This window comes from Kryptolebias marmoratus, linkage group LG1 (genome assembly GCF_001649575.2).
Source record: "Kryptolebias marmoratus isolate JLee-2015 linkage group LG1, ASM164957v2, whole genome shotgun sequence".
Lineage (NCBI taxonomy): Eukaryota > Metazoa > Chordata > Actinopteri > Cyprinodontiformes > Rivulidae > Kryptolebias > Kryptolebias marmoratus.
In genome coordinates, this window is record NC_051430.1 from 10,298,714 (window position 1) to 10,311,970 (window position 13,257).

The following is a 13,257-nucleotide window of genomic DNA, read 5'->3' on the forward strand; positions in this document are numbered from 1 at the left end:
TCTTTCAGTCATTGTTCCTTCACACAGTGTTCTCTCACCACTTGTTTCCTGTGTGCTTCCTGTTCCGTAGGTCTTTTGTTACATTGCTGCCCTGTCAGCTGTTTGTTCTATTTTTATTAAAAATCTTAATTTTGGTTATATAGTTCCTTATGTTTGAGTCTGCATCCTTGGTTTCAGTATCACCACACCCTGACAAGAAATACATTTGGAGATTTAGGTACACTTGAGGATGAACATGTAAGTGGAACTAAAAACAGGCGAGCTTTGAACAAGGAGCAGGTTAGATGAGTGTCAAGCTGAGAACAGGAAAAAGAGACACTGAGGATCAGTGCTGAATAAATTAGGTTAAACAAAAAAAAGGAAAAACAAAAGAAACCTAAATGGATTCCACTAAGTATATAACCACAGACTCTCTTATAGCTGTGCATAATAAATTCTCTCTGGTCTCCACTGAAGGGCTGTCCCTCCATCTCTGTTCTCTAGCTGCATATTTTTATGACATCAGCGCCCCTGTGGGGGTTTTGCAGCCTGACAGGCGGTGTAATGATGCTCCGTGGATAAGTGTTGACGAGCCTCAGAGCTGCTGGACACCCATTTCTCACACTGCTGGAGAACGTCACTCAGCTGCATGGCCTCTTGTTTGACCTGTCACTTTCATTTTCCCAGAGGTGTATTTTTGGCCATCTGCGCCTTCATGACTGTTTCTGTGCTGCATTATTTATTCATTTATTTATTTGCTTTCCCCTGAAAGGTTTAGCAAAGCCCATAGGGCTGGTGGAGGGACCTGGAGGCCTTGGTCAGGGAGGAGCTGCTGCCACTCTGGGAGAAGACAGTCGTGATGCTGAGGGGAAGTACGAGGAGTATGGCTACAATGCTCAGCTCAGTGATCGCATCTCTCTCGACAGGAGTATCCCTGACTACAGGCCGAAAAAGTGCGTGAGACTTTTAATGCTACTTATTTCATGCTAAGTAGGTTCTCCTTACGAGAGCTTGTTTTTCTTCTTCTGGTGCATGTGTAGTATGGTAAAGATTAGGAACCAGCAGGAATGCTTGTTCAAAATCCACAGTTTCAAACTAAAAAAGGCAAAAGATTGCATCAAGCTAAATTTTCTTAACCTATTTAATTTCTCTTTAGAATTTAGGTGAACCTTCAGGTTTACTTCACTGAAAATGAAAAATACAAGTGCAAAATAAAGAGGTAGCCCATTCTTGCCCACCAAGAAAGGACAATGTTTTTGCATGTGTTTCTGTAGGTCTCTGTCTCTGTCTCTTTTATCAAAATATCTAAAGAACCACTGAACAAATTTTAATGAAACTTACAAAAAAATATTCATTGGATGAACATCTACAGCTGATTAACTTTTAGAGCCCACCTAATTCAAGATGGCCAACTTATCTTGTAAAAACCAAAGAGAGCTATATTGTGCTAAAATTAGATATGGTTATAGCTGGTAGTCATCCCCAACACATACTTCAAGTGCTACTCCTTGTTCAGGATCTTTGACTAAACTCTTGCATTAACTGTTGGGGCCATTCTCTTTGTCTGTTGGCAATATATCTCATGACGCATTGGATGGAAATGTTCAGAAAGGTTTTTATTGGGTGTACATCTACAACAGATTAACTCTTGGGGTCAACCAAATTCAAGATGGCCACCACAGTTAATTGACATTAGCCAACAAAAAAATGGTTTTAACTCAGCCATTTCTTTAGATATTAAGTTAAAATTTGATGTGGTAGTAGCTGAGGGTCATTTATAACACACTCTGTATGTGACATCTTGTGATACTGCATGAGATTGTATTTTCAAAGTTTGACCAAAAACAGTTACAACTCTCAACATAAAATAACTTTAATCTAAAACTTTGGCATGAAATGGGTAATATGCATTTCTTCACGGAATCCTGGGCCTTTACGTTATATACGTGAAAGGTTGGAATATGTAGATTAAGAAATCACATATGCATGTGTAAAAACCTCCAACATTGGTGTAAAAAGTTCTGATCCAAGGAATATGCAAGAATATGCTGCTGGATGGATGTTTTAAAATTGAAGCAACATGATATGCAAACATGCTTTCTACCTAAATGTAGTGTAGAACTCGTTTCAGGACTTGTTCTAAGAAACAACATCGTTTTGAATACCCAATGAGATATGTAATATCTATCTATCTATCTATCTATCTATCTATCTATCTATCTATCTATCTATCTATCTATCTATCTATCTATCTATCTATCTATCTATNCCATCCATCCATCCATCCATCCATCCATCCATCCATCCATCCATCCATCCATCCATCCATCCATCCATCCATCCATCCATCCATCTATCTATCTATCTATCTATCTATCTATCTATCTATCTATCTATCTATCTATCTATCTATCTATCTATCTCTCTTTCTCTCTCTGGGTGGTGTTTGCATGTTTTCCCTGAGCTCACATGGTTTACTCCAGGTACTCTGGTTTCCTCCAACATACCAAAACATGCATGTTAGGATAATTGGTAACTCTAAAATTGTCCCTAGGTGTGTGTGAGAACATGAATGGTTGTTTGTCTTGTTTGTCTCTATGAGGCCCTGTGATGGACTTGTGACCTGTCCAGGGTGTTCCCCACTTCTCGCACAGTGACGACTGGAGACAAGCACCAGCTCCCCATGACTCAGAAAGGAGAAGTAAAGCAATTGGATAGATGGATGGATGGATAAATATATATAAATATATAAGTATATATATGTATATGTATAGTAGCAGTAGCAGTAATTGTGGGAGACCTTACTATGGGTGGTGGAGAATGACACCACTAAGATACTATAGAACTTCAGATACAGACTGACAAACAGGTGATGGCTAAGCAAAAAGATAAGATACAAGATAAGATACAGAGGAAAGCAATGGTGAAAGATGTAGCACTCCCAACCGACTGTAACATCAGGAAGAAGGAAAACGAAAAGCTTCAGAAATACCAAGGGCTGAAAGAGAAAAAAGAGTTGTAGAGAGTCAAGGCCTTAGTGGTACCAGTGGTCATCAGAGCACTTGGTGCCGTGACCCCCAAACTGGAAGAGTGGCTCCAACAGATCCCAGGAACATCCTAGGAACAGCTAAGACATTGCGCAGTACCCTCCAGCTCCCAGGCCTCTGGTAGAGGATCTAAGTTTGAAGTGAAATGAAACTGCAAAATTTAAGATTTTTATATACTAAAAACAGAGTTGTTCCTTTGGAATGAGCTGGATTATAATGGGAGATACAATATTAGGTGGTTTATGCGTGGAAGTTTACAATAGATGGCCTCAGAATCTGCAGTACAGATTGCCTCGAGTGGAACTGACATGAGAACCACAATGTGCACGTGTGAGAGTTTGGTAAATGTCAACTTTCCATCTACGCTTCTGATTTCTCTGCCTCCTGATTCTCAGGCTATCACTTACACCTGCGAGTCACAATCAGATCACACCTAATCAAATCAAAGCGTTCTGTTGTTCTTTCTTATTGACAACCTCTGCCTAACTGCCTACTGATCCCCTCATCAATCTCCATCTGCTTCATGACTAGGACTCATGCATGCTGAAAAGCCCTCTGAGGACAACCCCCCTCCGCCTTCTCCCTGTGTTCATTACTGTTCATCTTCCACTTTTGACTTATTGTCTGACTAGTTAATTCCCCCTCCTTATTTCTGTCACTGCAGTTCATGCAGTTTGGCCGCAGGGCGTCGTAGGGCCTCCGCCACGGGGGGCAGCACAAAAGCTAATTACTTTAGATGTTCCGAATCCCAGCATGAAAATGTTCAAATAAGATGATGGTAATAGTTGAACTGTATTAGCTCGGAAGTAAAAAGAATTTATATAGTTTTGGTTTAAAAAAGTCCCAAATCACAGTAAGACAGCAGTCCTAATGGCTTGTTTAAGACAAATTTCAGATTTTATAAAGTAAAATACAGCTTTAATGCAAAGGGGCTTCAGGGGTTTGGTGATAATCAGGGCAGCCAGTGGCATTTATATTACATTTTGTCAAAGAACAATGACAACAGGCAGAGTCACTAAGCAAAAATCTGATGGCCAAGAGAGGTTTCTGAGAGTTTAGTGAGGATAACAATTCATTTCTTCCACACCGCTTTGTTCTCAGTTCTTTTCACACTCAGAAAATTAGATGAGAATGGAAGCGGGGGAGGTGGGGGTTGAATTAAAGAGGAGATTGCTAATTAATAAAGTCATCTAAGATCTTTTCGGTAATGAAGAGGTTTTACTGAAAAGAGAGACTTGAAAAAAAGCAGTTGTCCAACTATTGTTGTCTGAGCTAAAATCATGCTTCAGGTCTTGTGAATAGATTTTGTGATGCTGTCAGTTCTGTAGGCTTTTCCTTCCACACTGAGGTATAGAACACAAAAACTGCTTCCTTCTGTTAAATGTTGGGTTTTTTTTAGATAATAAATCATCTTTTAGCTCAAGTATAAAAGAACATGAAAAACAACAAAAAAGCTCTTTGTTTCAAACAAGATAAATCTTCAGTTTCTGACAGTTTTTTAATGCTACATAAAAAAATGTTTCAACATCTAGGGTTTTTTTTTTCTCTTATGTCACAAAAGTAATTTTTTTCAGAAAAAGAGAAACATCAAACCCCAGCTCTTAGAAAGTTGGAAAAATAGATTTTTCTATCATTATTTAACCTGCTTACTGCAGACCTTCTGGGTGATTTCACACCTGATTTTTTTCTGGTGGGTTTGTTCTATAGGAAAGTACTAAGATGGGAGATTGAATAAGACATGAAGGTTGACCAAAAGTCGGGGTTTTCAGTGTCACTGAGAGGGCTCGCTTTTATCCTGACTAGATTACTGTGCTAACAGGAACAGAACACATGACCTGCTTCAGAATAGTTTATGTTCAAAATAAATAGTGCTAAAAATGCCATTTATTTGCTTTTTCTGTTCTCGATACATTTTCAAGACAGAATAGTTGCATTTTTTTACTTTACATTTCCTGCATTTCCATTTGGATGAAGACATTTCTAGAAGCAGTGTCATGTTTAAGGTGATATTTTTAGAAACTACAAATAAAAACTTTTTAAAAAAAAACAAACAAAAAAACACAATAAAAACAATATTTCCATGTGGGCAAGACCTAAGACTGGTCTAAGCCTGACATTGTAGCCAAATAAATAGTGCTTGATTCTTGTTAAGTCCTAAGAGCCATCCTAAGAGGCATTGAACAAGTGAATAAATAGATCATTTGTTCTGCACACTGGACATCAGACCTCATGTGATGGGAAAAAAATAGTCCATACTGTTCAACAGGAAAAGTTTAATCAGTAAAAAGACTTTTACCATGCAATAACAGACATTGTTAGGGCTTAATACCTTCAAAGTGTCAAGTTTAAAATTTAGGAACTTACATGCAGCTGTTACATAAAACATGAAAGACTTACATTTTATTTTGATTGTTTTTGTTACTAGCATTTGTTTCTATTTTGTTTACAACAATTGTCAAAATGATTTTAATGATTTAAATTTGGGTCAACAAGCTTTTTATGAGATTTTCAAAACATGCAAAAAAAAAAAAATGAAATACCCATCATGGTGGATCCACTTACAACATGACTTAAATAAAGTTCTTTAAACCTAGAATAGGCTGGTATTTTGTAATAGCAAAAGTATATTTTCTATGACCTTGTGATTTCCATAAGCAACAAGAAGTACATGTATATTCTGGAAGCAGCCAGTAAACTAGGTAACATATGTACATATCAAAATGCAGAAATCAGGAAGTGAAAAGGGGAAAAATTGCTTCTGATTGCTTTCAGAGAGACTTAACAAACATGCACATAACATTTTTCTTTCTAAACAATCATCACATACTGCGTGCTATATAAAAACAGTGAAGCGTAGCAGTAATGTTATTTTGGGTTTCCAGAGTAATTTAGCATGAAAGTCACTTTCTAAACTTGCAGAGTTTTCAATTCTACAGGACCATTCTCTGAACTGATCTGGCCTTTTTATGTTTCTTTTATGTAGGCTTTAAAGTGAAAAATCAAAGAAAAAATGCATTTTGCAAAACATTAAGGTTTAGGCATAAAAACAACCCTAATAATATCCTGTTTTGGTATGATTGATACTTGTCCTGTTTGTTTCTGTCTGGTTCCCACATTTGTTATTCACTGTCTTCTTTGTACCCATGTGTCTCATTACCTCATCAGACTGTATCATCCTTTTTCAGTTTCCCTTCACCACTTTGTTGGGTTTCCTTGCTCTCTTGCCAGTTTTCTTTTTAGATTTTATCTCTGCTTGAATATCTGTGTTATGAATTCAAGTGTTTTTGTTTTTGGCTTTATGTTTTGTTTTCAGGGGTTATTGTTTCTTTTATTGTTATTCAGTCATCTGGGTTTTGGTTTAATTCTTGTTGTCTTTGTTTGTTGTCATTCCACACTTGCCCTCAATCTGCTCCTGTTTATCTGCCACGCCCATCTCCACCTGTCAGCAATTGTTATCACTCACCTGTGCCCACTTCACCTCCTTATCCTCAGTGCTTAAAACCCGGTCACTTTCTCCACTACCCTGCTGGTTCATTGATCTTTTCCCCTGTTATGACCCTGGTTTTTCCTCTTGCCTTGCCTGGTCACGTTTCGCCTCGTTCCTCATTTCTGATGTTTTATTATAATTTGTTTTGCTGCCACGTCAGCCTGTTGATTTCTTGTTTTGTTATTATAAAATATATTTTTTTTATTCCTTTACTATTAGTCTTTAAAGTTCTTATTTGGACAGTATATTTAAAACAGCATCCAAACTGTAATATCTAGCCCTCCGGTGGATTCACAGGCGATCTGCTTGGTTCTGGCCATGACTTGACTTCAGTCATGGCCAGACTTCAGTCAGGGTTCTTCACATTTAACACTGAAGAGTAAAATATGTTAATCAGCTGCTCTCGTTTGTGAAAAAAAGCCACCTTGTTGTTGGTTACGCATCATAACAAAATGTCAAAAAACCTTCCAGCTGCACAGCATGAGATACCAGAGGAAATAATCATCCAAAAAAAGTGATTTACATAAAAATAAAGAGGAATAAAAGTTTCAAAAGCAATATCTTAGAATGAATGCAACAGAGCTTCAACATGCAGCCACCTTGAGCAGCGCAATTCTCGAAGCAAATATCTGATGAATCATGTCATTTAGTTGGTTTGACCAAAAATTGCAACCTTTTTTTGGAGGGGGGTGTTGAGAGAGGAATGAAGCTGCCAAGCAACAGAGAATAAGGCTTTTTAATATCACAAGACTAAATATGCTGATTTGATAGAGCTAAGTGATTTCTGTGTGTTGCTGCTGCAGAGCCCAGCTTTATGAAGTGCAGATGATGATCCCACATTTCAGGTTTCTGACTCTGTAATGATGTCCTCTAGGCGAAAGGTGACTGCAGCATTGCAAACATGGGGTTAAATGCTGGAGCCAGGCACCTCCTGTCTAATAGGCTTTTAATTGAATAGGACTCAGTGAGCAGTGAGGTCGGTGATGACTGCAGGGAGGCAAACTCCATCACCAGGACCGAAAAATCCACACATTCTCAAGTCTCTGTCTTTTTCAATATGCCTGTCTGCCACAAAACCAATTCACAATAATTACAGCTGTGGTAGTGTCTTTCTCAAAAGCCTGTAATCCCCATTCACTACCTGCTAGCCTGTATTTCTCTCCTCTGCCCTTCACTTCTGCTAGTGACATTCTTAACTCAGACACAAAGGGTCTTAAGTAGGCTTTATATTATGGTGACTCGGGGCCTGCCATTCGCTGTCCTTGAGAAGCTTATAGGTACGAAATCAGCTCATTGGGCTGAAGAAAGAAAAAACAATAAAGGCAGGCAAACTGGTGAGATTACTTTTGCCCATAAACAAATAGAATTGTAATGTTTTTTGTTTTGTTTTGTTTTAACTTAAAAAACAGAAAATGCAGCTCAAAATGTCAAACCTACCTTTCACCCTTTCGTTTTCCCTCCATCAGGAGGATTTCTATTCAATTACTTCTAATCTCACCTTTATATCCATCATCACTTTGCTGAAAATTTGATTTCGGTTTTGTCAAAATAGTGGTTAAAACTGTATTAAAGCACTACACACACCCTGCTCCCATGAGGACCCCTCGTCTGTATTAGCCTGCCTGTGGGAGGGTGATAACCAGAGAGGGAGGCTGCAAAAACAAGCTTACCTCATCTCCTAAGTGCCTGATACTGCAGAATGGGATCAGAAGGTCTTCACGGCGCAGGAGCGCCCTACTGCAAATTGTTGCTCTTTCCAGTGCTGGAGTTTATCTCTTGGAATGGGGAAGGGGGTTGGGAAAGTGGGGAGGGGGGTTGACAAGGCAAATGGTTATCTTTCAGCAAGAAGTGCTTGCAGATTGGAAAGTTGCTTTGGTGCTGCCTGCGTCGCGCAGGTTATTGGAGGTTAATGTGAAATTTCACAGCAAATAAGAATGGCCAGCGGGGGGAAAAAGTCAGACGGAGTGGCCTAGGCTGCAGGCTGCTGGAGGAGGAGAAAGGGGGTGGTGTGATAGGAATACATCTTAATCTGGCGCTCTGTTTCTGTCAAAGCTTGTTCCGGATCAAATTATGAGAGCTGGCCAGAAAGCTCAGTCCCATTACTAACAGATGAGCCGATCGCTCATCCTGTTACAGCTTTACAAGGCTTTCCTGCTACTGTAGACAGGTACAAATTTAAAGTTGAGTGATGCTCTAAATTGGATCCCGTAAGTAGGGCAATGGAACTACAATATCACTTTATGATCTCAAAGCTCAAGCCTCTCTCATGCCACATCTCAACTAGAACTCTTCAGGTCCACTTTGACATTTTCAAGATACCACTCTGGGAATATTGATCAAACACAGCCTCATTACTATTCGCGTTACTGAACTAGAGAGAAATATACATTAGTTTGTTTTGCACGTTTGCTATGTCATGGCTTTGCCTTTGCAAAGCTAAGCTTTGGTGCAAGAAAATCTCTTTTTCAAACCTACTGCCAGATTTTTCATTGTGCAAATAAACCTGGCAGGTCTGATTGAGAGAGGCAATCGAGAAAGCTGTGAGAAGGAACGTAGAGTTTTTCAGGGAATGTGGTAATGCTCGAGAAATGACTGAAATGATGCAGTGGAGGGGGTTATCAGTAGCAACACTTGCTTTTATTCCAACAAACAGAGCCACAGAGCAGAGCTTAAAGTACAGGTAAACTTATGCAGTGTCCTCCATCAAAAAACATTCTTTGTGGTTTAGTTTCTTTTCTTTTCATTAGCTCTGCTGTCAAATGCATGTGAGCTGTGTTAATGGAAGTGATTGATAACAGAGCATGAAATTAAGCTTTCCCTCTCCTTGAATGCAAACACTTCATGGCCAGTGAGGGAGGCTACCAGATTGTTATTGTCACGCATGAAGAGATGCCAATATTTGACTATAGTGTCTTGGATGAAATTACATAAATGAGGTTGAGAGCTTCTCAGGAAGCTACTTTTCTGGAAAGAATTTCAGTGTAAAATGACGGTAGAATTGTGGTAGTGAAGACTCCACCATGAATTTACTGTGCAGTGGACATTATGGATATTACTCACCATGAACACTTATCTACTAACATCCTACACAGTTAATTTGTTCCCAGGAATCATGCTTTGTTCTGTTATTAAAGTTTTAGTTTCACCTTTTTAAGAGTAGACGTTTAGCTGTTATCGTAGTTAGTCTGTTTGGTGTGTGATATCGAAGTTAAAACTGTGATCTTTCATTTTAGGGTAACCAATCTATTTCTAGTTAAAGCTCCACAACTGTAGTGTTATACTAAATTTTCATTATGTACAAACATGTTACATTTTAAGATGTGGAATCTCCCAAGAGAGTTTGGTGTGATTGGTCTTGAGTGTCTTGCAGAAGGTGTATGGGTACCCTCATGGTTTCAACATTGGGCCACTTTGACATCTGGACACTACACAGGCTAGGCAATCATACAATACAACCACCATACCTCATGCAAACCCAAAGTTGGTAACCCTTTTGTGGCCTTTGAGTGAAATCGACCCAGAGTTACAAGGGCTTCTTTTCCGCTCTTAGTTATGAGGGCTTTGGCTTCTTACAACTCGAGTTATTGTCAATGTGAAGCCATATTTCCCTTTTGTCACTTACCATCTGGACTACAGCAATTTACTGTATATTAGTTTAGATAAGTCATCTTTGCATTGCCTACAAACTGTCTAGGAAGAAGCAGCTCATCTTCTGACAGGTACAAAAAAGTTAGAACACACAATCACTGTCTTGGCATCTCCTTATTGGCTTCCTGTCCATTTTCTTTTGAATTAAAATAAAATTATTATGAACTTTTAAAATTTTATATATATAGTCTTGCCTTGTCATAGATTTTCTCAACATCTACATACCAGGAAGAGCAGTTTATCCTTGGTGTCCCAAGACCCAGAATAAAATCTGAATCTGATTGGGCTATTGCTGTGGCTGCCACTACACTTATGGAACAGTTTACCTTTCAATATACACATAGCTCAGACTAAAAAGACTTTTATTTATTTGCTTAAGACCTTTCTTTTTACTTCGGTTTTTGGTTTAACCAGAGCACAAAATATCAGTAGATCTTACATGTGTTTACTTTTGCTGTGCTTTTATATGTATATTTTATTGTTCTTTTATACTTTTATTTATTATCTGATTTCACATTTTATTTAGTTGTATTGTTATTTGGTTTGTCTATAAAGCACTTCAGTCAGCCACAGTTGTTTTATATGTGCTATATAAATGAAAATGACATTGACAATGTGACCCCTATCAAATGCTGTCATCTAAAGCAGCTACAAGGTATTCTCTGTTTGTTGTTTTTTTTAACTATGTAGTATACAAATAAAGACTTGTAAAGACATCATTTTAAATTATAATCTATATTATAGAAAAACCATCACTTGGTATTAATTTCATCTATAACATGGATGGCAGTGACTTTGTCAACCTTCATATCTTTGAATACAGAGTTGTTAAAAAGTTTGCATGATCCATTAAATGTCCAACTGCAGTGAACAACAAATTAATATTGACCATGCCCTGTTTGGATGCACATGAGAAAGGGATGCAACAAAAAAATGAATGTAGGAATAAAATTCCAAATTCTTTTTGCAAAGCCATTACTATGTAACTACTCAAGCCAATATGATGCCATCTGTTGTGCCGTCCTACATATTTGTTAGTTTTTTCTCTGCCAATGCTTAACACCAAAGGTGAGAAACTTCTTACGCAAACCTGCTATGCACATACACAAATTCACCCACACTAACCAGTTGCTGTGGAGCACTAAGAAGGTTTCACTGGGGTAAGAAAGGAGGATGTAACTTTAGCACCATGTTGAGATCCATCTGTTGTGTTGCCATCCCCCAGTGACCTGACACCGTGATTGCTGATGTGTCCCAGTTATCACTGGTATCTGGGTGCCAAGCACCAGCAGAGTTCAGATGGCTCACAGCAAGAGTGGAAGAGCAGCTAAGGTGTTGTCTTTGAACGAGTCATGTTCAAGATGGTGCAGCAATATCCGGGTTAAATGTGAACACTAAGTTCTGCATTTGAATATTATGAACATTTTGCAGTTTTTGGAAACATGAAACGTTCCATTGGCACTTGTGAAGGTATACAGGCGGCTCAATAGGTTTTACTAAAGCTACTTCAGCTCAAAGATTTGTTTACACCATAGTTTATTCATGGTATTCCGATATTCTCATATAGAGCTTTACAAGTTGTTTATTCTCTTGTAAACAATTATAATAGCTACCTCATTATCTGTGCATAATGACTCAGCATGGTACAAAAAACACAGGGAAACAAAGGCAGATGAGAGTGGAATGTGTTTTTTAGCTTTAGCAAGCAAAGCCTGATAGGGATGATGTGGAAATATTCACTGGATGCTGTCTGTGTGCATGTTTTTACAGATTCTGAAGAAATCAACTGAGAACTGTGGTCCAGCTAGTACTCCGTTTTTTTATCTGAGAGAAAATCATATTGTATTATAAACCCAGTTCCCCTATCCTCTCTTGTTGTTGGGAAATAAAGCTAGCAGGACTCTTAAAACTTGAACTGGAACCAGCCTGCAAGGAACCTGGTCCCATTCCAGCTTCAGCTTCCGGGTTTCCATGGAGGTCTAGATATATACAGTCCATGGAGAAAATGCTGCTTCCAAGAAAAGACTTGAAAGTTGGACAGACTTCAGAATGGATTTTTAGCCCTAAAGTTTTAACATTTTATAATAAATGTGTGAGCTCAGACTAAATAAAGTATCAATCTGAATTTAGCAATGCACATTTTGTTTTATTAACACAGTTGCTTAAAGTAGCAACTTGAAGTAGGATTTCAATGGCAGATGTGCAATCGAGGTTACTGTGGAGTCCCTGTATGGGATCCAAAAGAGGGTGGAGAAGAGACCAAGGGGGATGGGGAGGAAACTCACAGTTTAAAGAAAGAAGGCTTAATAGTAGGTGGAGTATCCTGGGTGGTGGTCATACTTGGCCTTGTTAATACTGAAAAACCCAGTTATTCGTATTCATGTTACATTTCTGAGATTATTTTAGAACCTTATTATGTTTGTGAAGCTTTGTGCCTTCTTAACATGGAGCCAAAATCTGACATTTTTATACTGAAAATGTTCCTACATATTTAAAACCAACTTAGCTTTTGTTTATGTGAAAAGCCTTTTACATCTTTCACTGTGTGACACCATCCTAGTTAAACTGAATGCATCAAATATTTTGGTTTATGAATAAATTATAATATTTACAAAAATTCAAATTTTTTCACAATTTGTCTCAGTTTTACCTAAAGATGTGGATGAGACAGGATACATAATGCTGTTTAAAGGCCTGGTTAGTTTTTTGCAGCTACATTCTGTTTTACTATGGTCTTACCATGAACAACATTTTAGCAGCATGCTCCCATGTTGGTACAACCATGTACACTCACATTTGCACCCCACCCAGACCCCACCCTAGCACAACACCTGTCAGAATGCATCAAGATACAAGTATGCAATAGTACGCATTAGGTATAAGGTCAGCGTGGCCAGTCCTGCTTTAAAATCTAGACAACCAAGCCACATGTGGTGGGCGCGAGCCCCTCAACATGACTCAGCTTCCACAAAGACAGTGTCAGTCTAGCGGCTTTTTTTGTCCAACATGTCCAAGAATTTTTTTTTTCATTTTGTTATTGTCTTTTTTCACTTTGTTGTCTTTGTGCACAAAGAATAAAAGATTTAGAATACAGTA

General features: G+C 38.4%; 1 protein-coding gene across 1 annotated transcript in view; it reads left to right on the forward strand.

The window, feature by feature from the left end:
* galnt9 (polypeptide N-acetylgalactosaminyltransferase 9) overlaps window positions 1–13,257 on the forward strand; it is a 101,416-nt gene that overhangs the window by 18,221 nt on the left and 69,938 nt on the right. The window contains exon 2 of the mRNA XM_017414702.3: window positions 752–932. Coding sequence (XP_017270191.1) covers window positions 752–932 — 181 coding nt within the window. The remainder of the gene's footprint in view (window positions 1–751; window positions 933–13,257) is intronic.